Here is a 25909-nt window from a genome sequence, read left to right as displayed (position 1 = left end):
AATGTGAAGCCCGTCAACTTACCGTAGTACAGGCTTTAACGAGTATCGTGTGCCCACAAGCGCAGCGTTTACAAATTCATGATATTTTACGAATAATGCTCATTAATTCGGGACAAAATAAGATGTATCACAGCAGAGTTATTGTTCATATAGGGACGATAATATTTTATTTCCAAATAATCAACCGTACTACAGATACAAGTTTACGTAAATGTAAACACAAATTTCACATACTTTGCGATGAGTCAAATGCACTTTAAATTGGGGCTGCTCGCTTATGTAGATAGTGCCGTTCACAGCGAATGTCTCCGGCCGGTTGCTGGGTAAAGAAAGGGCGCCTTCCCCTCAGGGGGACAAGGAAGAGCTGCTGAGCGGGAATATACAGACGTGAGCGGCACACTTATGGAGTCTTTTACTGTCGACAAAACTGCGTGTAGGTCAGCGCCCGCTGTTGGCAGTTTCGTGTTGATACCCCTGTGGGCTGAACATTCACTGAAGTTGGCTGTCTAGATTGGAGTACTTGTTGGTACTGGGACGCTGGTTGGAAGTCAAACTGTCAGCCACTCATCTATTTGGAGGACCTATATTTGTCTTTGGAATCCGTCTCACCTCAGGATTACGGATACGGGCAGCAATTTAGAAGTGTTGTGGATCCCCACATCCTGGTTATCTTTGTTTTTTGCGAGTGATTTTCCTGTGGCCAGCCTGTTACATTGTGTGTAGCGTATGCACTCATTTATTTCTGTACTGGGCTATCTAGCCGTTTTGAGCACATTTCGCGACTTGTGGCGAACGAGGGCCAATCATTCAATTTACTATTGGTAAGTTTGGCTTTCTGTTGTCATTTTGCTGAGTGGCGTGGCATGATAATGTCTACAGAAGCTCCGTGTTTTTCTAATGTCCAGGATGCTGCATACTCGAGTACTCAAGTAATTGCTCTAAAACTTACTTAATGTTGCCTCAGAATAAAAACATCTAGGTTGCAACGCTGCTTAATATCAATAACGCGTTTCGCCCTTTTGGGGCATCATCAGATTGTGTAAAAATAACTTAATATGTAACCCAGTCGTCATAAAGCCGTATAAAACGGAAAATGGATACGAAAATAAATGGATATGTAACCTACCCGTCATAAAAAACATACAAAATAGAAAGTGGACCTAAAGCGCGCCAACTGACTCTGAATGGAATAGAACCATGCTTGTTTTAGCCCTTAAAAGTGAAATTAGATAAAAACGGAAAAAGCTGTTGCATTAAGTTAATCCCTCTACGTCATCTGTATAGTTTATTTACATGTTGGACCGTTCGCTTGACAGCCTTTTTAGACAGACAATAAGGGTAGCATGAAGAAGGCGACACAATGGTAAAAGTATCGCCATGCTCCTGATACCAGCCGAAAGTGCGTGTGTGTGTGTGTGTGTGTGTGCTTGTGTGTAGTGAAGGTAGTGACGTAGAGACCAGTGACGTGATATAAATCATTGATTAGGTAATATTGTGTGTGCATGGCCAGTAATTTTTTTAATGTTTTCCTTTTTTAGTTAAGATATCGTGAGTGGTGTCATTTTGTAAATAATCTGTGGGTAAATAAACAACTAACTGATTAATTTAACTGACTAGTAACTAACTGAATGGTGGTAAGGAGAGTGGGGTTACGAAAAACATCTTCAGGAGGATAGGACACCAGTCAAGGAGCAGGAAGTAGTACCTTGCAGCATGGAAAATATCACTGGCTTTTCAAATTGATGGTAGAATCGGTAACGAACTGATTTTACTATAATTTAAAAGATATTTATATTCTATTTCTGTAAACATTCAAAATGATTGTAGTTTATCAACATAAATATGAAAATGTTGGTAAAGTTTCTGTTCTTTCAAATCATAATAAAGGCTGGTTTTACCTTTCCTCTTCTTCTCTTCTAAATTTGTGATGTCAAAAGGAATTGTTACAACCCTTTTCTCATGACTGAACTTTTCAACAACTCGAACACATACAAAGTCAAATGCATTTCACTATCAACAGGAATGTTCAAAACCGCACTATGATACTTCTATTTGGATGGTAAAATGTAACCAATAAGGGAACAAACTTGAGGTTTGTGTGGCTGGAAGAATCCAGGATCACTGAAATAAACTGTTCTTCTTTCTGTTCCTTCATTATATGTTAGGAACCAAACAGCGCTAATACATTCGTGACAGTTGATTTGGGTTTCGTCTGCGAACAAGAGAACTTCTTGTTGAGAAACGTTTAAATAACATTGTTGCACCCCTTCGACTTGAAACTCTGGTTATGCATCACTGTGTGGCCTTCACATGTAGAGTCTTGAAGCGAAAGTTGTTTGTCCATGGCTGAAACGTAATAGACAGTAGTTCCACGTGAAAGAAAGGTGGTGAGGAGGCACTTTTAAAGACCCTCTCTGTGGCTGGAACAGTACCTTAGCTAGATACGATGGCCAATGTACACGTAGGCCTACCTATTACTTTTAACAATAAATAATTTCAAAACATCTTAAATTACGTTTAAAATTAAATAACTTCAAAGCTTCTTAAGCTATCATAATAAAGTGTCCAGTGATAGTACTTGAACAGCACAATCAAAAGTCAGTATCAGATTTTTTAAAAAAAGTTGTACAGTTTGAATATGGATTTTTTTAAAAAAGTAGTGCAGTTTGAATATGAAGCGAGAATACAGATTCAAACGATAAAAAGCGCACTTACATATGAGAAATCTGAAAAACAACAAGAATAGCGTCACGAGGAGATAATAAATAAGAGTAACTATCTGTTGATATACAAGTCACCTTAAATAGTTAACCGTGCATAATGCCAATTTTGTTCACTTCATATTCATGAGATGCAAATAATTGACAAATTAAATGCCCGATCAGAAACCGGTACCGCAGTATAAACGCTGGTGAAATGCTAGTTCTGGCTCTTATAAGATGATGTCTCCTAAAACGTCATTTCTGTATAACGGTCTCAGTGACGTTAGCACATAAAAGCAGCGACCCTATCCAGAGTTCCACGAAGTACCCTGATGTGCGACTCCCTGAGGTGGTGAGTGGTTGCTTTGTGGTTACTACGTCAATGAGATACCATACTGTTGCAGTGAGGGCGGCTGATGTTGCTGTCGAAAGGGTGAATATGAAGCAGAAGCAACACGAGCTGCTCATGTGGTGCTGCTTGTTGTATGAATCCCCCACTGCAGTCAGTTCTCTGTGTCTAAGCAGCACATTAGTGAAAATTCGGTTTACTACAATGTTAAAGCCAGTGCATATGTTAAAATATGTGGCACTGTCGTAGAGATTTATCAGTACCCAGATCCGCTACCAGTTATCGTTTTACTCACGACGCGTGAACATAATATTGTAAAGGTACTCAGTTTCACTAAACATTCTCTTTTGTATTGAACTCCAATTTTTGTTCTGTGAACAAAGAGTGTAAGAGTGTGCTCTGTTAGAAAATGATTCATGGTACTACTTGGGTTGTCATGATTCAGTTTTAGGTGTCAGTCTTGTATTTTAGAGAGTATCGAAAGCATAACGATGTGTATCTTTGTTTTCGCTGCACAACTCACGTTCTTCATCAGTGAAACTACCTATAAACTGACCTTCTCTGTAAAAATTTGGGAGGGTTTTCGGCTATCTCTAACAGTCTTACAATTTTGAACAGGATTATTGCGAAGAAAAAGAACAGAGTTACTGGCTATGTTGGGAACGTCTTCTGGTGCCACCAATTCAAGTAAAACTGAGAACACCTTCAAAAAATTTATCGGACTGACTTTAAGCCCGCCAATACAAATCCACTGCGAAAAATAGCTATTGAGAAACAATTTCTCACGCATACACACATCTAAAGATAATTAGCAACTGACAGAGAAAGGATTGAAGCTATGTAGTCAAATATTTCTCTCATTTCGCTGACTAATTATGATAAGCACTTCATGCCTAGCAAGACAGGAAGTGCTTATCATAATTAGTCAGTGAAGATATTGTGAAAAACATATCCCCAATGTTATCACCATGATGAAAATCCTCTTAGTCGTCGGCCAAGTTAAACAAATTTAAATGAACTGAGAGCTATCAGAAACTTTGTGACTTAAGGTTATACAGTTTAACATACTTTTGATCACATCGACACAAATGAAATTCTTGTCGTTGATGTTATTAAAATGACATACAAATTCTAATTACACTGGGGAGTTTATTTCTTTATAGGACAAGAATTATTACAAGAATATCCAGCTGTTGTGTGTTTTGTTGAATCCTAAACAAATTACAAAAACCATTTTTTGCAGAATTTTGTTAATGACACATGCGGATGGATATGTTGTTATCTATTGTGCTGCTTTGTGGAATTTTCCACCTATGAATCGAGACGCGTGATCCTTGAATAAATACTTTCCTGGGTTCGATTATTTTCCAGGTTTAAGAAAATGGCAAGACCGTTTTTCATGCCTGTTCTGCACGATGTTTTAATGTACATGTAGAAGTTGATTGAGAATGATTGTATTGCCAGAACACAGATGGTGTTACATATGATACTGTATTGTTGATAAATAGTTTAATTGCATTTCAAGATTGAAATCATTTAAGAAATTGGTTATAGCACAAAATATAAATTTTCACAATTTATGACACTCATGTGATGCTGAATTGCACCTAGTAAGCACACTAGAGACAAATCACCTTCATGTTGTAGCTAAATAGTTTAATTGCATTTCGTTAATTTTTAGATGCATTTCAAGGATTTACGATTTCTTTAACAATGAACAACCAGCGACGTTCTCACTGGTTTGCTAAACATAGGGAGTATTCTGAGCCACCCCAGTGAATCTAAGTTCACGTTAGTCTGCTAATGCACACATCTATGAGTGGCAAAAGCTACAGGGACATGCTCTCCCACTACAATGGGACTGGCAATCAGAAGCGTTGACTGACTGAAAAGTCAGGCATCTGACAGTACGCGGCTCCTTGGAACCTCTGAAGACAGAGAAAATTACGTGTAGCAACATTCAGTTTACTGTACATTTTTACCAACACACGTCATTTCTAAAACTTTATTGTTTCGAAATATAACAATAACATACAAATTTCTGATATCAGGTGTAATTATTCAAGTACTTAAAATACATGCAAGTTGCAAACTATTTCATTCCATTGCATATTCGGTTACCAATGTAATCGCACTTGCTGCGAGGTGTTTTCAGATGCCAGTAGAATTTACATAAGAAATGTTTCGATTGGATTGTTAGCTACACCACGTAATGTATATCTCTTATTGCGTTATGACACGTGCCATTATTCTTGTCATCCCATTTAAAACTGTCTTCTCGTAGCCAGTCACCTATCTCAAGATCAACAGTCAATAATACCTTTCGAATCAAACTAAAACTGTTTATCAGAGTTTCTATATTTTATAATCTCCTGTTTTTATTGTGAAGTTCTTCTGTTTCTAGCTTCAAAAGCATCCGTAATAAACGTCGAACATATTAGGATCACCTCTACCTCAATTATGCCTGTGCTATAAATTTAGAAAATTCTGGAGGAAGTTGGAGTAATTTACTTAGAACAATGATGGGCACCAGAGGCACATCCTAAATGACTTTCAGTTCCAATTGTCAGCCCCAGATGTACCATATTTCCGAATCGTGGAAAAAACTTGATTGTGGCGTCCCCCGCCCCCCCTTTCTCCTCGAGCGTTTGAGATAGGACGTCAAAAAATTAAAAAAAATATTTTTCGAGAAATATGTTTATTTTGTAGCGTACATCTTTCTGAAGAGTTTGATATGTAGAACATACGTTAGAGGAACTGTAAGATATGTTATTTCGTCTTAATTGTGCCAAAATGCAGTGCCACGCCTCTTCACACAGCTTTCTTCTATCGCACGTCACTGTATGTCGCTCTGCGGAATTCAAAAGAGTATGGAAGCAATCAAGCCTACATTCAGGACATTGTAAATTAAGGTGCCCTGTGGTGCCTCTCCTGCTCCCAGTCGGCCGGTTTGGCATCCTGTCCCTTAAAGAAAACTCACAATTAATAGTGGATGGGATTATTTGTAACAGGGAGAGTAACAACTCTAAGAAATTCTCTGCTTTTTATAGCCTATTAGCCAATGACTTTCTCTTTTGTGTGACAAACTTAAATATACGAAAAATAAAACCTGTAAAGACAAGGGACAAACAAGACATTACACATTTTTTCAGTCCTTAGATCCCAGAATTTATTTGCCTCTAATCTTGCTACAGCTTTACACGGAGTGCTTTCCTTTATGCGAAAGAACCTATTTTCTCAAAGTTCGTCTAACGTTTTGCTACATGAAAAATCAAAATGTCATTTTCATATTACTGAAAAAGCTGTTAATAGGAATAGTACCCATGACTGGTGTGGTTTCTCGATTTGATTACGTCTATTTTGTCACTGTCTGCTAGATAAAACGAAATAATCCTTTCCAAAATTGCAGCAGTTGTAACACACGCCAAATGTCGCAAATGGTCATTTTTATCTACCTCATTCACATAAGTAACACAACAGAATATAATTCACAAAGTACCAGTATCAAATGCCTATTAGGCCTACTTCAAATAAATAAAAAGTTTTATGTTAGGAAATAGTTTCACATTCTTTCATATGTTGCAGTTTCTCAAATATAAGATCAAAAAGTAATACTACGAAATTTTTATATAAATTTGGAATCGGCATATTCTTCTATACAAATTGTGTGATGTACCCGTTTCTTCTCCTTCCTCGTTCTAACGAACAATCTTGTCATCACTAGTTATTTAGCTACTCTCGTCCCTGACGAAATTTATTCTCCAGTTAACTTCACTAATACTGCCAGAATCGCCAGTTTAGTTACCCCGTGTTTATTCTGCGGTTAGGCGTTTTTACGTCTTCGTACAACACGTTTTCCGCGCTATTCCGAGAATAGAACTTTAGTGGCTGCTAACCAGGGACAGCTGTTTGCTCCTCGTGGCGATAGTGTTAACAACAGTCACGAACGAAACTCTAAAACCGAGAAGATTTTCTTTTGTGAATGTCACCGTAATAGATTCTGACGGACACACTGTCGTGATATAAAATTAATATTTATTTCATTCACATCTACGAACTGGTGTAGTTCAACGGTTTTTTCAGATCTCTAGAAAGGGAAAAATGAATAGAAAAACGAATGTCCTGCTATATGATTAGATGAATAAGTTTAGAAATCAATTTCAAAACTTTTAACAGTTTGGATTTCATATTATTTTGAAACAATATGTTTAAAGTGGACATTGTAATTTTGGCATAGTAAAAGTTGTTTACGTTTACATTCATTTATAAGCACATGTGCGTATCCTGTCTTCTGCCCCTCCTGTGTATGTAGGGAGGAGACTTGGAGACACCCGAAGGTTTCTGATAGACCGTAGTGTGTAATGGCAAAACAGACATTTAGATATCAGATTTTAATCTGAAAATCATTACCAACAGCAGATTTGTACTATGATCGTAATTTATCGCTTATGAAATGCAGATTGAAGCTGAAGCTTTCGGAGAAAGATAGATGACATAAATCGTCGACAAATTCAGCAGGAAATGATACAAGAAAAAAGCTGTGTTTTTATATTCTGGCTGGTGTCATTGCAATTCAAATTTTAAAAAAATGTTACTTCCTCTAAATTATATCTCGATTACCGATCACGAGGCCAGAATTAAGGAAAATCGTGCACGTATAACAGGGTGTAACGTTCTTCGATTTAATATGCAGGTAGATACGATAATTTTACACCAATGATCATCGTTGCAGGAAAAATAGGAACCTTAACGTGAGGCTTGAAGATATGCCGCGGTCTGGGTCATATAGTGTCACAGTGACTAACATGGAATTCTTAACGGACAACGCTTCACAGTTTTTACAAATTATTTTCGATATGCTTCAAGAAATACTTAAAAGTATTACATAAATTAAATTTTCCACGTGCAAACTGTAATAAATGTTCTGCTTGTAGCTGTACTTTGGTAGCAACCATTTTAAAGTATAAAATATGGGCTATAAGGAAACCAACACGCTTGCTTCTGGTCTTAAAACATCATCGCGAATGCTCATAAGTCAACTTTTGCCTTAGACTGACTTGATGGCGTCCGTCTATCGTAAACGTAAATGGTCTCGTCTCTTCAGTGTGCTAATACTTCCAGAATAATAATGATCACACTCTCGATCAGTTGCCCATAGTGCTAGTAGGTGCTGCATCAGTAGTTTATTGTGACTGGTATAGTCTATATAAGTACTGAAATGCGTGGTTTCGTCACGGTACACGTTTCGTTTTGTGCAGTTTAGAGATCGCCATTGATACGGTTTTCTCGCCCTTTTGTTGCTTAAAACACGGCTACAATGGCTGTATGCACGTTTCTCTATCATTTTCCTCTCTGGCACTGGTGTTCACCATAAAAAAGTGTACGGGAATGGGAGTCCATAACGGCCAACAAAGAAACGCAACGAAGATGACAACGTTGTCTGGCTGCAAGGCAATATTTTTTGGGCAGCTAGTAACACAGAGCGTGGTTAATTGAGGTGAGGGAGAGGGAACGTCTGTGCCCCAACTCCCACATCCCCTCACAACGTTTTTCTGACAAATGGGCTGCGAACTGTACTGTTTTCTCCCTGCACGAGGTTTTCAATGGAACAGAAAGACTAAACGGGTGAATGGCGGTAATTCAGTGTACCCTCCATCACACGCTACACAGTAAAAGGCGCCTATCAGTACAAACCAGAGTACCAGAAAAGGCTAACCTTACCAGCACTTCAAGGACAGGACAGCAGGGAACAACGTAAGCTCCACACCTGTACGGACAACACACGCAAGCGCCGTCACCGTCGCTATCTTGAGACAATAGGCACAGCAGCGATATTGTCTTAAAGGAAAACCACGTTGCGCGTAGCTGACCCACTTGTTAGCACTCATTAGCCACGTAACTGTCACGCAAACCTCAAATGAAATATAAGTTCTGCTGAGATGGGATCTTTAAACACCTTGTTACAGTAAGTTACAAATTGTATCTGTGGTATTAACGTACAGTGCGATCAAGAGTGCATGGACATAGTATACTGTTGTTCGTTCCATGGGAGCTTGCAATGTAACTGGTAGCTTCTATGACCTCTTTCCTAAAATGTTCCAACGTTTAATCTCCTCGGTAAAATTTACAGTGAGTTCCGGTGAGCTGAAAGTATATGTTTCTATTTTTGGTGAAGCGTGCTAAGTATTTATTACAGGTTTACTTACGTGGGAAGCCCACCTCGCTGGGTGTATATAAATGAGTAGGTGGATACCGTCTGTATCCCTGTGCGTCAGCCCTCATGCGATGCAAATGCGTCCACGCAACTGGCATCGTTAGAAACTTGTTTCGAAATGAATAGAGACTTACCAATGAACAGCGCCTGGTGATAAGTTAGGCACCTTACTCTGAAAATAAAACGAAAAATTCAGCGTGATGTGTAAATAGACGAAATGATCCGACGTCATTTCACTACGCGAACGGCGAACAGTGACTGGAATCAGTCCAGATACCACGGAGTGGTTTAAGGTGTAACGAATGCGCAAATGTAGCCCTGAAAGAACACTAAGGAAGTGCTGTACACCTACGAAACAGGTCCCTTACGAAGCAGTCGTTCCAATTCATCTGGTTCCTGTACACTTACCAAGTTGGATTAACAGAAGAGAGAGAAGATATTGGAAGAAGTGATGTCGTGGGTCAGTTAAAAAGGCGTCAAAGTGTCGCAGAAAAACCCAAAGAACTGTGGTGGAAGACGTTACAAAGAAGACCTTGTGAATCGTGGAAAGCTTTACTCGCAGAAATAAAAAAGTTCCCTCTCCAGTGCGAGACAGGAGTGATGACCATGTCGCAAAAGCAGAAAAACTTTTGCTGGTACATAAAGCACTCCGTCTTCAGGCCACAAGTGGCCCATCGGGACCATCCGACCGCCGTGTCATTGAGGATGCAGATAGGAGGGGTGTGTGGTCAGCACACCGCTCTCCCGGTCGTTGTGATGGTTTTCTTTGACCGGAGCCGCTACTATTCGGTCAAGTAGCTCCTCAATTGGCATCACGAGGCTGAGTGCATCCCGAAAAATGGCAACAGCGCATGGCGGCTGGATGGTCACCCATCCAAGTGCCGGCCACACCCGACAGCGCTTAACTTCGGTGATCTCACTGGAACCGGTGTATCCACTGTGGCAAGGCCGTTGCCTTGCTGATACATAGGAGTACAGTATTCCACGTACGATTCTCGAATGGAATAGGAAAGGAATGTTGTTCGTAGAAAGACATAAAATGTTAACATAGTGTTAATTAATTGCACGAGCATCCAAAGAAAGGTATCATATCCAGTCTCTGGTGGTGGTGGTAAATTCCTAAGAGACCAAACTGCTGAGGTCATCGGTTCCTAGGCTTACATACTACTTGATGTAACTTATACTAACTTACGGTAAGGACAAAACGCGGTTCGAGTCCTCCCTCGGGCGACTCGAACCGCCTGTAAGTAGGCTGTTTATGTTTTCTTATTGGCAACGTTATGTAGCGCTCTGTATGAAAATCACTGGCTGTGTATGCAGTCTGTGGCTAGTTTGCATTGTTGTCTGCCATTGTAGTGATGGGCAGCGGCAGCTGGCTGTTAGCAGCGCGTAGCGTTGCGCAGTTGGAGGTGAGCCGCCAGCAGTGGTGGATGTGAGGAGAGAAATGGCGGAGATTTGAAATTTGTAAGACGGGATGGCATGAACTGCTATATATATTATGATTATTAAGGTAAATACATTGTTTGTTCTCTATTAAAATCTTTTATTTGCTAACTATGACTATCAGTAGTTAGTGCCTTCAGTAGTTTGAATATTTTATTTAGCTGGAAGTAGTGGCGCTCTCTGTATTGCAGTAGTTCGAGTAACGAGGTGAGGTAAGTGATTCGTGAAAGGTATAGGTTAATGTTAGTCAGGGCCATTCTTTTGTAGGGATTTTTGAAAGTCAGATTGCGTTGCGCTAAAAATATTCTGTGTCAGTTTAAGCATAGTCTAGTATAATTGTTCAAAGGGGACGTTTCACGCCGACAGGGGGAGCCGCGCGAACCGGAGCAGGGCGCCCCAGACCACGCGGCTATCCAGCGCGGCTATCTAGTCTCGCTTACAAATTATACGAACATTTAAATAGTACTACGAACAGAACGTAGGCTGAAACCATTACTGGTCGCAATGAGACCTGAAATTCCAATTGGAAAGTATATTAAAAAAGGCTGGTACTAGAAGTGCATCTGAAGCTGTGAATAATACGATAGTATCTAATGAGATTACCACATTTCACATATGTGAAATATTGTGGGAATGGTAAGTGTTGCATGGGGATCACCGAGCGAGGTGGTCCAATGGTTAGCACACAGGCCTCGCTTTCGGGGGGACGACGGTTCAAAACCCTCATCCGACCATCCTGATTTACGTTTTCCTTGATTTCCCTAGATCGCTTCAGGCAAAGGCCGGGATGGTTCCTTTGAAAGGGCAAGGCCGACTTCCTTACCCATCCTCCGCTAATGCGATGGGACAGCTGACCTCCTTATTTGGTCCTTTTCCCCAAATCAACCAACCATCCAACCAACGGTTGCCTTTTTATACAACCCTGCAGTTTTGTTTTTATATAATTTCTTTTCATTGTGTGGGAAAATTTTTTTCAAGATTCCACTCAGTATAAAATTAATACATAAAATGCTGCACTTACTCGCTTCCCGCGCCCGTGTTCCCGGGTTCGATTCCCGTTGGGGTCAGGGATTTTCTCTGCCTCGTGATGACTGGGTGTTGTGTGGCGTCCTTAGGTTAGTTAGGTTTAAGTAGTTCTAAGTTCTAGGGGACTGATGACCATAGATGTTAAGTCCCATAGTGCTCAGAGCCATTTGAACCATTTTTTTGCTGCACTTAAATGGACTGGAAATGAGAAACCTTCTACTGGTGCACACTGGCACAGGAAGAACAAAGTAGAATTGAAAAACTGTTTTATTTTCGTGTGCCGATAGTCGGTTCTTTTTCCTCGAACAAAAAGTATGAGTTCTGCATAGAGCTATAGACGGATGTAATCATTACGTTTCCATTATATGAATGTGTGGAGTTTGTTATTTCGTACATGTCCGAAATAACAGGCGCCACGTGGAATCCGTAGCTGAGATCCATTTTATGCGAACTGTAGGTGAAGTGGGAAGAATCGAAGGGAACTATTGATGTCAACTGCTTCGGGACTAGGTGTGGATGTGGGTCTGGCGATAGGCGTGCGCAGTCGACACAATTCCACTAAATACTGCCTTCAGGTGGCGCAATGGTTAACGCAACTGCTTAATAAGCATGAGTTCCCAGGTTCGATCATAGTCCCGCACACTTTTTCACTCATCGCCGCTTATTCCGCGTAAAGTCCCGATGCAGCTGACATCAATAGTTCCTTAATTTTCCTTTTTGCTTTTTCTTTCTTTCCTCCCCCTCCACAATCAGCTTACATAAAATAACGTTTTATTTTTATAACGTAATATGCTGAGAAACCTATCTGTGATCAAGAGTTTGTTGGTTTGTTGTACCAAAAAATAAATACAAGTCTACACTGAGTGGAACAATGCGGCTGTTAGTATCATTTTTTGTTCCTGGAAACAAAGAAAAGTAATTAAAAGGCACGTGAAGCAATTGCTTGTAAGGAAGCAACAACTCCATAGTTTTAAAAAAGGGTACCTGAAAAGTACATAGTTTCTACTTCACACTTGGAACATACAACTGTTTTTCTGCTGTGTTTGCCACATGTGTATCTCTTACAATTGTTGCAGATTTATTATTGTTTTGTTCACTTTGTCGTACTTTTCTGCCTTTGAACTGCTTTCACTAACACACAAATGATATCTATCTTTACTTCCATGAGCTTCCCTTGCACCGAAGTTCTGCTTGATGTTCCGTCCGAGAATACCCTCCGTACTTGAAATTACCGGCTTTGGCAGTCCTGTAATATTTTTAGCCCTTTCTTCAATGTATGGTTTCGCGAGCTGCAGTCCCAGTTCTTGAAGAAAAAGCCGTTGCTTATTAGGTTTTTTCTTATTCTAGTCCGAGAAGTTCAACAAAAATTGTGTATAACTGTTTATCGCTGCTATGTCGACAAGGGATAGAAAATAGGTTAATAAACATATTTGCTTTGCGTACTGCTTCACATTAATTCCATTGTGTTTAATCTTGAGTATGGCAATGTCGATGCAACATCGCTCCTCCCGATACCGCGTAAATTCCTCTTGTCTGCACCGAACCTCTTCATGCAGGATCTCGGCGGCGAGTGAAATGTTGAACAGAGAGGAGTGAATAAATATTGCTTCTCCAATAACTTTTCATAACACTTTTAATAAACGGTTGAAATACACATTTTTAACAATGATTGTACGACGGATTCAAGCATAGGTCCATACGCTACCACTTCTCGAAACAAAAGGTTGAAGATATAGGAATTAATAAATTGAAGAGCTTTTCTCTTACTTGGTTTCATACAGATATTTAACGATGTATCAAAACGTTATCCTTGCCACAAAACAATTCGTTAATTTACCTTCGGCGTCGTCGATAACTCATTCAGTTTACATATAGCGTATATATAAGAAAAGAAAAGAAAAAAAATATGATTCAGTACAGAATCCAAAATCTAGCGAAAATGTTGATAGACTCATCTACCTTGAACGTCAAAATCAATATAGAGTAGTCAATACCCATCACGTATATCATCTGAAACTTCATCCTACTTTCTCTAGCACTGTGTCAAGAGAGGAAAGCTGCCTTGCACAATATTGTGCACTTTCACCTAAATGATACACTTACAAACTCAGTAATAATATAAACCATGGATAACTGAGGAACATCTGCAGGTTTACAAGTTTTGGGCTTGCCAGCCTAGCCAAGATCACTTCATGCATTATCGCTTTAGTTGCAGAGGTTACTATAGGACACTAAAGTTAGTAGTCCATGACACGGATGAACTCATGCTCCGCTTATCAGTTGGTGCCAGCGCTGGTGATGCATTCTGCCATGGCAGAGCGCACACAAAACTGCAAAATAGCTGAGTGCAGCACCACAATAGGGCGATGGCGTAAGAGAATCCCTGACAGCTTGAAGCACTGTTGCTTGCTTTCAGGTGTGAAGCGCCAATGGCTACAGGTGAAAACGATAGCCGTCTACAGTGCTGCCATAAAGAAGTTTACAAAATCGCATTACGTTATTGTTTGTGGTAGGTCCACAAACCTGCCGCGCCCAGTTGACTGCAGTTGTTAGGGATCAGTTTACGCCGACTTATCTATACGAGTGGTTGTGTGTGACAGCAGAGAGCAGTCCGGCGCTGCAGAAGGAAGCAACAATAACTTGGAGCCAGCACCAGGAGTCGTGGGTAAGAGCAGCAGGCCGATCGTTTGCTTGTTACATCAAGACATGGACTGAGCGCCGGCTGGTCTTCTTCACATCCTGGAGTGGATGGATCAGGGAGTTGGTCCAAATGGCTCTGAGCACTATGGGACTTAACTACTGAGGTCATAAGTCCCCTAGAACTTAGAACTACTTAAACCTAACTAACCTAAGGACATCACACATATCCATGCCCGAGGCAGGATTCGAACTTGCGACCGTAGCGGTCGCACGGTTCCAGTTTGTAGCGCCTAGAACCGCTCGGCCACCTCGGCCGGCTCAGGGAGTTGGACAGTCAGTAGCAGCACCTGCGAAAGTTGGCTGCTGGCAGCCAATGGCGGTGGCCCGGTGTGAATCGAGGATGGGGCAGCTGCTGCTGCTACCGTGGAAACCGGAAGCTGACAGAGCGTCAGTGTCAGACGAATCGTGCAAAAATCCAGTGAGGAAGCACAAGAACAAGCGAGTAACTGACACTGGAGTCAGCTGGACAGTAAGGAGCAGACAGAAATGGAGGGAGCCTGGAGGAATCTGGGTCTGAGCTAGAAGTGACTTGTTGTCAACGTGAGGCATCGGTTCATGTTCCCAGCGAGTAGTTGGTGCCTGGCGTCTTGGCTCCAGGGAAGGGCATGATGATTAGAGCCAAGGAGATATTAAAAAATTTTCTGTTCTCTTGGACGGTGGTGTACAGGAGGGGTATCACATCAGTTGCGCTCGGCAGAAAACTTTGGCTCTGCAGATGCCTGTGACCAGATGTGTTTTAGCTTAAGCTGTGGTAGTTATTATGTTGCCACAATGGTGGAGCCACTGCGTATATTGTGTTGTTATCTGAAATAAGTTTTAGTAAGAAAAGATTCTGTATTAACTTCTTTACCTTCCTGACTTCGAGTTTTCTGGGCTTGTTTGAATTACTGGTGTCACTTATTTTGTCCTGTGGTCAGCATTGCGTAGTCTGGTACAGTGAGTCTTAATAATCTATTTCCTCTTTCTCTTGGTCATTAGTTGTATTTCTATTAGTTTTGGGACTTGGCGTGTTACCTCAAGTGGGTTTAATTTTGAATAATGTGTGCTGGGCGAGAACCTTGCTTTATTGTCGTCCCTTCAAGTTTGTGGAGTTTCTGGTGGTACGCAAATCTGTTTTTAGTGCCCTCCTTGTCACTGTAAAGCTAAACTTATTTTGAAGTACAGGATTTTTCCCACTGTTGAAACTTCTTCATTTAAATGTGTGAATCTGTACTTAAATTGCTGAATGACTGAGAAGATGAAACTTCTACGTTATTTGATTCTGAAACAGCTGAGTAAAGCTGAACGTACTGAGCCTACTTTCTCTTTACTTTTTCTTATCATGCCAACACTGACCCACAATATTCTATCGGAACGCAATCTGACTGCTCAAAAAAAAAAAAAAAAAAAAAAAAAAAAAAAAAAAAAAAAAACCTGACTTCAAATAATTAATACAAAAGAATGGCCCTGAATAAGAAGCAATCCTGACAATAACCTATACATTTCATTAAGCACTTAGCTCACAAAAATCTTCATTACGCGAACTACTGCAATACAGCGACCGTCAATACTGCCACCTAAATAAAAGATTCTAACTACTAAAGCCACTACCTACTAATAGGCATGTGGTTAGCAAAGGAAAGAATTTGTTACAAACCAAATAATGTATTCTTTACCTTAATAATGTGACATCCAGTCCAAACACGAATATAAATCGTTATTGACATCCAGTACAAAGATACATAATCATGAATAATTACCAGTCTCCAAATCGGATACTTCCAGATCGTTAGCCTACGCTACCACTTCAGATCTCTACCCTCCATCAATGCTAACTTCTCACATTTAACATCCATCACTGCTGGCCTTTCACCTCCAACTGCCCAACAGTACTTCCATCACTGCTGACGACTAACTTCCAACTGCCCAACAGTACTGGCGATTAATTTGCAAGGAGTCCGACCAGCCACAGAGTCCCTTACAAAAGTGCAGTCAGAGATCCAATGCAAAGTGCTACACAGCGCTGCCAACACAGGAGCAGCCCACTTACGCTGTGTACGTGTACTAGAAATTAAATTATTATGTATTTGTAGATTGAGTGATGATCAGTTTCCTTGTGCTTTACCTTTACTCATGCATTCTGATGTATTCAATTCTGTTTTGTTAGTAAATATGTTTAAAATTTGTTAAGTGTTACACACACACACACACACACAAACTCCAGCCACTCTCCATTCCTACCGTTCTCTATGCCACGATTAGTTGCGACTGGAGTGATAAAAATAACAAAGCTGTTATAGTGTTGAAAAATAAATAACTAAGAACACTGTAAATTTAAGCGGGTGTGTAGTATGTGTGTACACTCTTGGTACATTTTTTTGTGAAAAAAGAAAGATAATGCAGTTAGTTACTAAACAGCGAAGAAAGAAATAATTCTCAGACGGAAGTTTGTGTGTTTAGCACGTGAAATAGTTGAACCCATTGTCAGAACTTAGTTACAATTATATAACTTTTGGTCGCAGAGTCAATCTACACATAGCCGCATCGCTTACAGAAAGCACATTTTACAAGTTGCATGAAAACAACATATGTCACAGCCAATTTTGAGAATTCTCAATTTATTACTTTATTTCATGCAAACGTTGGTTCTTGGCTATGACGTTAACAGCATGACTCACTGTCTGTAACAAGTAATAACTACCATTGTTTCTCATTCACTAATATCACAGTTGCTTACAAGAACATTTACACTGAGAAATGCTTTTGCTTCAGCTCCCCCAGCAAGGCACTGTAATTACGATGAGGCACGCTGACGGAGCTTCAAAGTTTTGTAATCTGCTCATTCTTTGTTTCTTCTGTTGTAGCAGTTAACTCAGCATAGCTCTGGAAACAAAGCAGAAGTTTGTGTCAAGCTACTTACATGTACTGACACAAATATCTATCTACAGCAGAAAATGCTCACCTCCTTAGCAACAATATTTAACTGTTCCGCCATTGCAGTTCCCGTCTCTTCTACAAGCTTTGACAGAAAACCACTTGGATTTTGCAACAAAATGTGAGGGTGATCGTATTCCTGAAGAAAGAAATTAGGGTTTTATAGTGACAGTAGTCATATTTGAAAAGCGTTATCCTAGAAAATGATTCAATATCAAGGATACCTAAGAAATTTCTCTGGTTACAAATGATTCAAGAACCCATATTCAAACATCCAAAGGAAATGCAGCCACGTAACGTCTTTGACAATCGCCCAAAATTAGACCAGTGTACAAAGCACAAACGCAACAACGAAACGTTGTGGTGCTGCAGAGGAGGTTAGGTCTTCGTTTGTTGACTGGGACATGTTAATCCAAGACTAATGCACTAAAGAGCCAAAGAAACTGGTACACCTACTTAATAACGTGTAGGGCCCTGCAAACACACAGCAGGGCCGCAGTACGGCGTATCATGGACTCGACTAATGTCTGAAGTAGTGCTGGAGGGAAATGACACCGCGGATCCTGCAGGGCTGTCCATAAATCAGGTAAGAGTGCGAGGGGGTGGAGATCTCTTCTGAACAGCATGTTGCAAGGCATCCCAGATATGCTCAATAATGTTCATGTCTGGGGATTTTGGCGGCCAGCGGAAGTGTTTAAACTCAGAAGAGCGTTCCTGGAGCCAATCTGTAGCAATTCTGGATGTGTGGGGTGTCGCATTTTCCTGTTGGAATTGCCCAAGTCCGTCGGAATGCACAATGGACAAGAATCAATGCAGGTGATCAGACAGGCTGCTTACGTATGTGTCACCTGTCAGAGTCGTATGTAGACGTATTGGGGGTCCCATATCACTCCAACTGCACTCGCCCCACACCATTACACAGCCTCCACCAACTTGAAAACTCCCCTGCTGACATGCAGGGTCCATGGATTCATGAGGTTGTCTCCATACTCGTAAAGCTTTGTGTCATGAAGTCATCAAGGTTACACGAGTGGGCCTTCGGTTCCGAAAGATAATATCGATGATTTTTCGATGAGTGGTTCGTACGCTGACACTTGTTGATTGCCCAGCATTGAAATCTGCAGCAATTAGAGGAAGGGTTGCACTTCTGCCACGCTGAACGATTCTCTTCAGTTGTCGTTTGTCCCGTTCTTGCAGGATCTTTTTCCGGCCGCAGCGATGTCGGAGGTTTGATACTTTACCGGATGCCTGATATTCATGGTACATTCGTGAAATGGTCTTACGGGAAAATCCCCACTTCTTCGCTACCTAGGAGATGCGGTGTCCCATCTCACGTGCGCCGACAATAACGCCATGTTCAAACTCACTTCCATTTTCATAACCTGCCATTGCAGCAGCGGTTATCGATCTAACAACTGCGCCAGACACTTGTCGTCTTATAGAGGCGTTGCCGACCGCAGCGTCGTATTCTGCCTGCTTACATATCCCTGTATTTGAATAAGCATGCCTATACCAGTTTCTATGGCACTTCAATGTATCAATAGGCGAGAAGGCTGTATTATTTTCACTTAGAGCGGATCCAGTTTATTTTACGTGCGGGCTAGGGCAACACTATAGTGGTGTTGGACAAGCAGGATTGCGTTCAAAGAATGGAGTATCTACTGTCCGGTTTAGCGAATCGCAGAATCGGCGCTAATCGTACAAAAAGTGTAGAAAGACCAACAGTCTCCTGAAGGAAAGTTCCTTGTCGCAGGAGATCATCACAAGTCTTTTATTGTGTCTTTGCTTCTGTGGTGGCACTAGTATTTACAGTGTGTGCGCGTGTGTGCGTGCGTGCGTGTGTGTGTTTTATCTTTCGCTATTTCCCTGTATGCTCTACAAACCGAGCTTGTAAATACTTTTGCATCGCGCTTGCTTGCTGCATTTGTACCTTGAAAATGACAGGTTGTGCACCTGTCGAAATATCGGAGGTTGTTGAAGACGTCACCAGCTGCATTCCCTTAAGTTATCTGAATATTTCATACACCGGGGGAAACTCATGTTCCATGACGACTATATGTTTCACAATGGTCATACGGTCGTCAAAAACACAACTGACTGAAAAATACACTAGTGTCCACAACAAAAGCAAGAAATGGGTATTATGCGAGGTTGGGTTTATTTTACCACGAAACAGTATAAACAGATGATAGTAAAGTAGAAGCAAGGTAAAGAATACAGAACATAAATAACTGCTATACACAAAACGTTAAACAAAAATGTTCTTCGTTTTTTCCAACTTACTGGATTTGCTCACACATTCCGACAACTGGTTAATGTACTTAGTACGGACTGTGAGCACGTCTCGCAACAATACAAGCCCGACGATGACAGGGCATGCTGTGAATGATGTCATCACTCTCATGTTGAGGCTATAACGCCCATTCTTCCTCGAGAGCTGCTCACAAGTCTTGAAGAGTGGTTGATGTATGCTGATGAGTTGCAACCTGTCTCCCTAGTGCATCCCAAATGTTCTATGGGATTCAAATCGGGAGAGCGAGCAGTCTACGCCATGAGCGCAACACTTTCCGTTTCCAAGAAAACATCAACCCCCTCTTCTGTATGAGGTCGAGCGTTATCGTCCATCAATACGAATTCTGCATCCGCCTCTCCTCGCAACAACTGCACATGAGAGTCCCAAGATTTCATCACGATACTTGATAGTAGTTAAACCTTGCCGATTCATGCGTACAATTTCACGAAGAGGAGTTCGAGTGGTCCACACAATTCCTGCCCACACCATTAGGGATCCTCCTTGATATCTGTGTCTTTCCACAATGCTTGAGTCCCGAAATCCAGTTCCTCGTTCCTAACAGATGCAAATGCTTGGAGAATCACTGCCAGACCAGATCGGGCCTTTCTGTGAAAAGAACACTGGCGCGCAGACCATCGACCAGGTGGTGCGTCGACGACTCCACTCTAGACGTTCCCTTCTGTGAAGGGTACACATACAGCAAGTCTCCGACAACAAAGGCCACCCTGCCGAAGCCTTCTGTACACCGTTTGCCTCGGTACAACACGTCCAGTGGCTGCTGCGAGGTCAAATGCCAGTTGAAGCCAGTTGAAGCCAAACAACACTCCTCTCTTTCTGATATCACACGTCGGTCGGCTCTGACCTGGTCTTCGGGATACTGTTTCGGTCTCTATTAAATGTCGCCACATCCGTGAAACAATAGAACGATTCACATTAAAGCATCGGGCCTCATCAGTTTGCAACTGTCCTACTTTCATTCTCTCCACCGCAGAGAGTCTGATAGGCGTCTTCTTTGTGCCATATCGTCCTGTCTGTGGCTGTACACACAGCACGCACTACACCGTTTGATAGGTGCCCTGACGTCATCGTTGCCGTGGTTATCCGTTGACCGGAATGCCACCTTCCATGCAGAACACGATTGTACGAACATCCGTCGAAAGTTTGTATGATTATACCATGAATTACATACAAGACGGGGAAATAGCGGTTTGTTGCTTTAATTTTGGACATCACTGTACATTCATCAGGTCATTATGCCGCTGTTGACAGTTTTCTTTGATATTTTACTGTCATGACGTTGACAGTAACATGGCATCCAAGAAAAACAGCGAAGTCTGTAACACTTATTTATGCTGGTCTATGGTTCAAATTTCCTGGTTGCAAAAAGTGAATAAAAATTCAAACTCACAACATTATCTTTTGCCCTATAATCTAAGCCACCTATAGTTGTTTTATGTAATGGCTAAAGGGTTGAGTGAGCCAGAACTTCAACCGATTCATTGAGGATGTAAGTGACATTTATTTCTCACTGACGAGAATCACAGTAAATGGGTGATTGTTTGCGTTTGGTCCATACTAGTCAGATTTTCAACGGGATTGCTGATTTTTAAATTCAACACATACGAAATCAGCATAAGTCTTCTAGTTTAGATAACCGCTGGATTTTGGTCTACTGATGCACTTTCAAAGAAAGCGCGCAAAGCTAGTACCTAGTCTGTTGTCACAACTTTCAATTCTGAGCCGCCGTCCACCCGAGCATGAGTCCATTTCGTAATTAGTACTTAAAGTCGTACTGGGGAACTTGTCATTTAGATGAGTTAAAGCATCAACAACTCTTGTAACTTGGAAATGCTGTGCTGTTGACGCTGGCAATTTTTTACATTAAAAAATCACGCCGAAGTTTGCCTCCGTATGCTATTATCCAGAATTTCATATTGCAAATAGAAAGGGAAATTTAATACATATCTTGAGAGTGTGTGGTCTATCGTCTTTCAAAAAGAAAATGAACTATCTGCTGTGTTTTCGTTAATGTTAGGCTTATGAATAATTCTTGTACTACAGAGCAAGTTTACCCTAAATGAAGTAAAGTAGCAGGAACTTTCGGGAATTGTGTTACGTGGAACATATGATAGTTAAAAAGCTATTTTTTCTAAAAAGTAGAGCTTACCACCGTAGTCCCTGCGTCCATCACGAGGACTCTGTCAGAATCCATAATGGTGTTAAGTCTGTGGGCTATCGTCAGCACTGTACAGTGTTTGAACTTCCTACGTATTGTAGCCTGAATGAGAGCATCAGTCCTGCAACATAAGTTAGCATAGTTTATGTGTTACAGATGTATTGAGTCGCTGACGTTCTGCCTACTGAAAGCTGTAGATACGTCTTCATATAGAGTTAATAATGTGTATTAGTTTGGATGATAACAGTGAGTATTATTCGCTTTTTTATGTTTGTGAGATACACATTGTAGGTAATGCGAGGCGTTAACAGGTGGTGTTCAGTTGATATTGACGCATCTGCGCTTATAATTTTAGTAATTTTGAGTGAGTTTTCTATCGTATAAGGCAGCTAGGAAGAGCTGGTACTGAAATACTAGATAAACGTTTGATTTCCGATCGTCCAGTTCTACACTGCAAACTTCCTTCAGTTTCAGGAAGTCTACAGTGTAGAATATATTAAAGATAAGTAAGGCTACTTGTGATTTCTGCTACCTATTTCATAACGTTTTAAAACTGAAGAAGCAGCTTACAAAACTTCGCCAAATTTGCATAAATAAATTAAAGACATTGTCAACAAGGTATTCCAGTGCAGTTATTGTAGCATGACCTCTTTCAAAAGCCACATAAATAATATTACTCGGCAGATCAAGATGACTCACGAACTGTGTTATTCGCAACAAAAGTTGAAACTAACGCCACCTCTCTTCTTCTCTTTTCCTCGGATTTGCGTGTGATGTTACTAGTGATAAGAGGACGGAAACATCTATCGCTGAATCAGGTTCAAACAAGCCAGCTTGCTCGTCCCTATACGGTATCCGCCACAACTCCGCTCTCAGCGAGCAAACTGCTGTTGCTAATTTCAATTTCCGCCGCTACCGTTATTACAACTATCGGTACAAAGCTATGCGCTACGGGTTTCAGGTTCTTAGAAATTCATTCCGTGCCTTATCTCCAAGCTGTCTTCTGTCATTGTCCGTATCTACTTGTCCCTGTTTTAAATGGCGTACAGTTCCTGCGCAGTGTTAAGCCAGGGTTTGGACTGCGTAGCCAATGTTGTCGACATCGTGTTATCGTGGGATTTCCTGCGCTTCTACCTGCCATAGAACGAGGCTGTCTTTCACGTGATGATTTTTACACGTAGCACGTTTCTGACCTGTGAAAGTTTCTCACCCTTTACCCTGAAAGGTCTCTGTTGGATTCCTTCCATGTTAATTTCTTAAATCTGTTGTCATTTACGGCATAAATTCCTCTTCTAAATTTACTGTGGTGTTTCTGACTATCTGGGAGGAGACTGAGCAGTGAAACGTGTTACTTTTACACATAAACAAGAACGATCTGTCACACTACTACACTTTAAAACACAGTTTATATGTAATTCATGTCACACAGTCTCATACGGAACCTACATCCGCTTTCTTTTATATAGTGTATATGATAAGATACTGTCATCCCCCTTCCCTTCTGTGTGAAAGAATGAATGAGCAAATGTATTTCTAGTTGCTTGCTTGATGGTAGCAGACAAGCCTGTCTGCTAGAGAACAGTAGGAACAACGTCGGAACAGGTAGCTACGCTTTCTAGAAGCAGAGAGGTTTCTATTCTTAGTATGGTCCTTTCCGTCCCTTGTCATGTTGGTATAGAGAGCTGCCTCTCTGGTCACTTCCGTTTGTATTTGTGAAGCACGCTCGGTAGGAGCCCAGCAGGTCAGTCTGTCCGTGGCGAGCGTCTGAGGTGGTAAGATCTCCGGCTAAGCGCGTCTCTGCTAAGTACGTAGGACCATGGATTTCTTAAGTTCAGCCTAACTGAAAATTTAATCACCTTTATTTCAGGTTTAGCTCTAAAATATCTAATGTTATCTTAAATTGCAACGCAGTGTATTTCGAGTGTGAAGTTCAGAATATCTTCCAGTAATTGCTTTGTCACTACTTTGTGAGTAAAGTGGAACCACGTGTTGATCAGTAACTCTAAGATCATCAGTCTTAAATGCGAATGTGCGTGAGATTATAACGTCTCGTCTTGACAATATTTTTCAATATAGCAACTTTTCTTTATGTTCAACCCACGTGGGGTGTACTTTTTGAGACCAGTACCACGTGCTTATACAATTGTTTGACCCATCAGATTAATAATAAGACGATAGTAACCAGTTCGAGGTTTTTCTTTAGTAAATTGCGTTTCGATGTAATTTATTTTAATTATCAAAATTACTGTGGAGTTACACTCTTTGTGTAAATCAAGTTGACCACGTGAAGCATGTGGTGTAAGCATCAAAGTAGCCCTCGGATATTCTTTTCGGGAAGATTTCACAGAGAGTTAGTATGAATTTAGTGTACCGGTGTGTGGTAATTTCATGACGGACAGGATTGCGCTACGAACGTAACTTCTTTGGGTGAAAATTGAATCGGTTGTTTGTGGTTAATTTCCTCTTGCATATGTTTCAACGTTCTTTGTGTGTTGTTTTATGAATGCAGTGTTGTATGCAGTCTCCCAATCTTGACTCCATATTTGATGTGTTCCGTAAGATTACAAACTCACATTTTCACAATGCTAAATAAGGCACCAGTTTAGTTATGAATCAAGTTTAATATGCTGAAATTTCAATGATCATTGTTAAAATAAATTTCCAAATATAAACTGATTTATTTCTTTTTATTTAAATTCTCTTTTATATATATATATATATATATATATATATATATATATATATATATATATATATATATATATCACCGGTTGTCGTATGTCTATTAAAAGATTATAGTGAATGTTAGTCTTGTTGGGAATTTGGTAAGCTAGACTGGATACCTGGTGAAACAGTTGCGCAGTAATGCAAGGTTAAGTTCCCCAGACAGCTCACAGCTTTTAAACTGCTTTTATTGTCTATCAGCACCGCTTTCATAACAAATTAATGCAACAACATTACAACCTATCTACGTTACGACACAGCATGATTTTTACATTTGTTGCCGCAGTTTCCGGCATATTTTCTGTGCTTTTGTTGCCGTTTCTTCGTCACACAGCAAGTCACCTGCAACTGTATGAGTGGCTGTTTGCAAACAAATAATGCCCAATACATAGGACAAACAAGCAGAAAGTTCCGAACAAGGTACACAGAGTATATGAGATCTTTCGCAGAACACATAAAGAATGAAAACCACAACCCCACTAATATATAAACTGATCTACACATTCTGAAACACACCAACAGTCTATACCGAAAAGTGATAATACAATAAATTACTACGTGCAAAAGGCTATAATGGAAGCGAAAAACTTTAATAAACAGAAATCAACACTTTGCAGCAACATATTGTTTAGCACTCTAAGAGGACTGACACACACACACACACACACACACACACACACACACACACACACACAATACACACATGCGCGTGCGCACACACACGCACGTGCCCACACACACCACAAACAAAACCACTACCCCATTACACAGAAACATAAATAATGGACACAAGTCGTCTGAACTCCCGCTACAATTTTCAAAAGCTTTTTGCAATATGCGTTACATTCTTGCCACACACGCGAACAGCAACATGGCGTAATGTTTTGGACTACGAACAAGGTGCAGAAGTTATGTTTTTCTACGTTTAAAAGCAGCTGAAAGTCGTCCAAAATATGTGAGTACATGACAAACTACGTAACAACCTAGTACACACCGAAAATATATCCACAACTCTACCGCAAACCCAATAATATAACGCTGACAGACGTAAGTTCTCTTTTTCCCATTTGTTTAGTAACAGCCACGCATACACTTGCAGATAACGTGCTGTACACCGAAGAAACGGCAACAAAACCACGGAAAACACACCTGAAACTGCGGCAACAAACGTAAAATGGATGCTGTGACATAACTTAAATAAGGCGTTATGAAACGATTCACAGAACACAATATTTTGGAACCAAAAGTACACAGGTAATACTGTATTAAATGTTTATAAGTATGCTATTTTTTGCATGTTTTAGAATTGAAAAAACTCCTGATGATGGTAATACTGTCGCTGAAACTAGTTTGGTAATAAATAAATAAA

At 40.6% G+C, this 25909-nt stretch overlaps 1 protein-coding gene across 1 annotated transcript in view; it reads right to left on the bottom strand.

Moving 5' to 3' along the window:
• Positions 1–17063: 17063 nt before the first annotated feature.
• Positions 17064–25909, bottom strand: part of LOC126235089 (ATP-binding cassette sub-family C member 4-like) — a 257022-nt gene continuing 248176 nt past the window's right edge. The window contains exons 23-25 of the mRNA XM_049943823.1: positions 21808–21937; positions 17376–17486; positions 17064–17296 (exon numbers count right to left, since the gene is read on the bottom strand). Coding sequence (XP_049799780.1) covers positions 17234–17296; positions 17376–17486; positions 21808–21937 — 304 coding nt within the window. The 3' untranslated portion in view covers positions 17064–17233. The remainder of the gene's footprint in view (positions 17297–17375; positions 17487–21807; positions 21938–25909) is intronic.

The sequence above is a fragment of the Schistocerca nitens genome, chromosome 2 (genome assembly GCF_023898315.1).
Source record: "Schistocerca nitens isolate TAMUIC-IGC-003100 chromosome 2, iqSchNite1.1, whole genome shotgun sequence".
Classification (NCBI taxonomy): Eukaryota; Metazoa; Arthropoda; class Insecta; order Orthoptera; family Acrididae; genus Schistocerca; species Schistocerca nitens.
The sequence above is the reverse complement of the archived record's forward strand: the minus strand, read 5'-3'. Positions and strand labels throughout refer to the sequence as shown.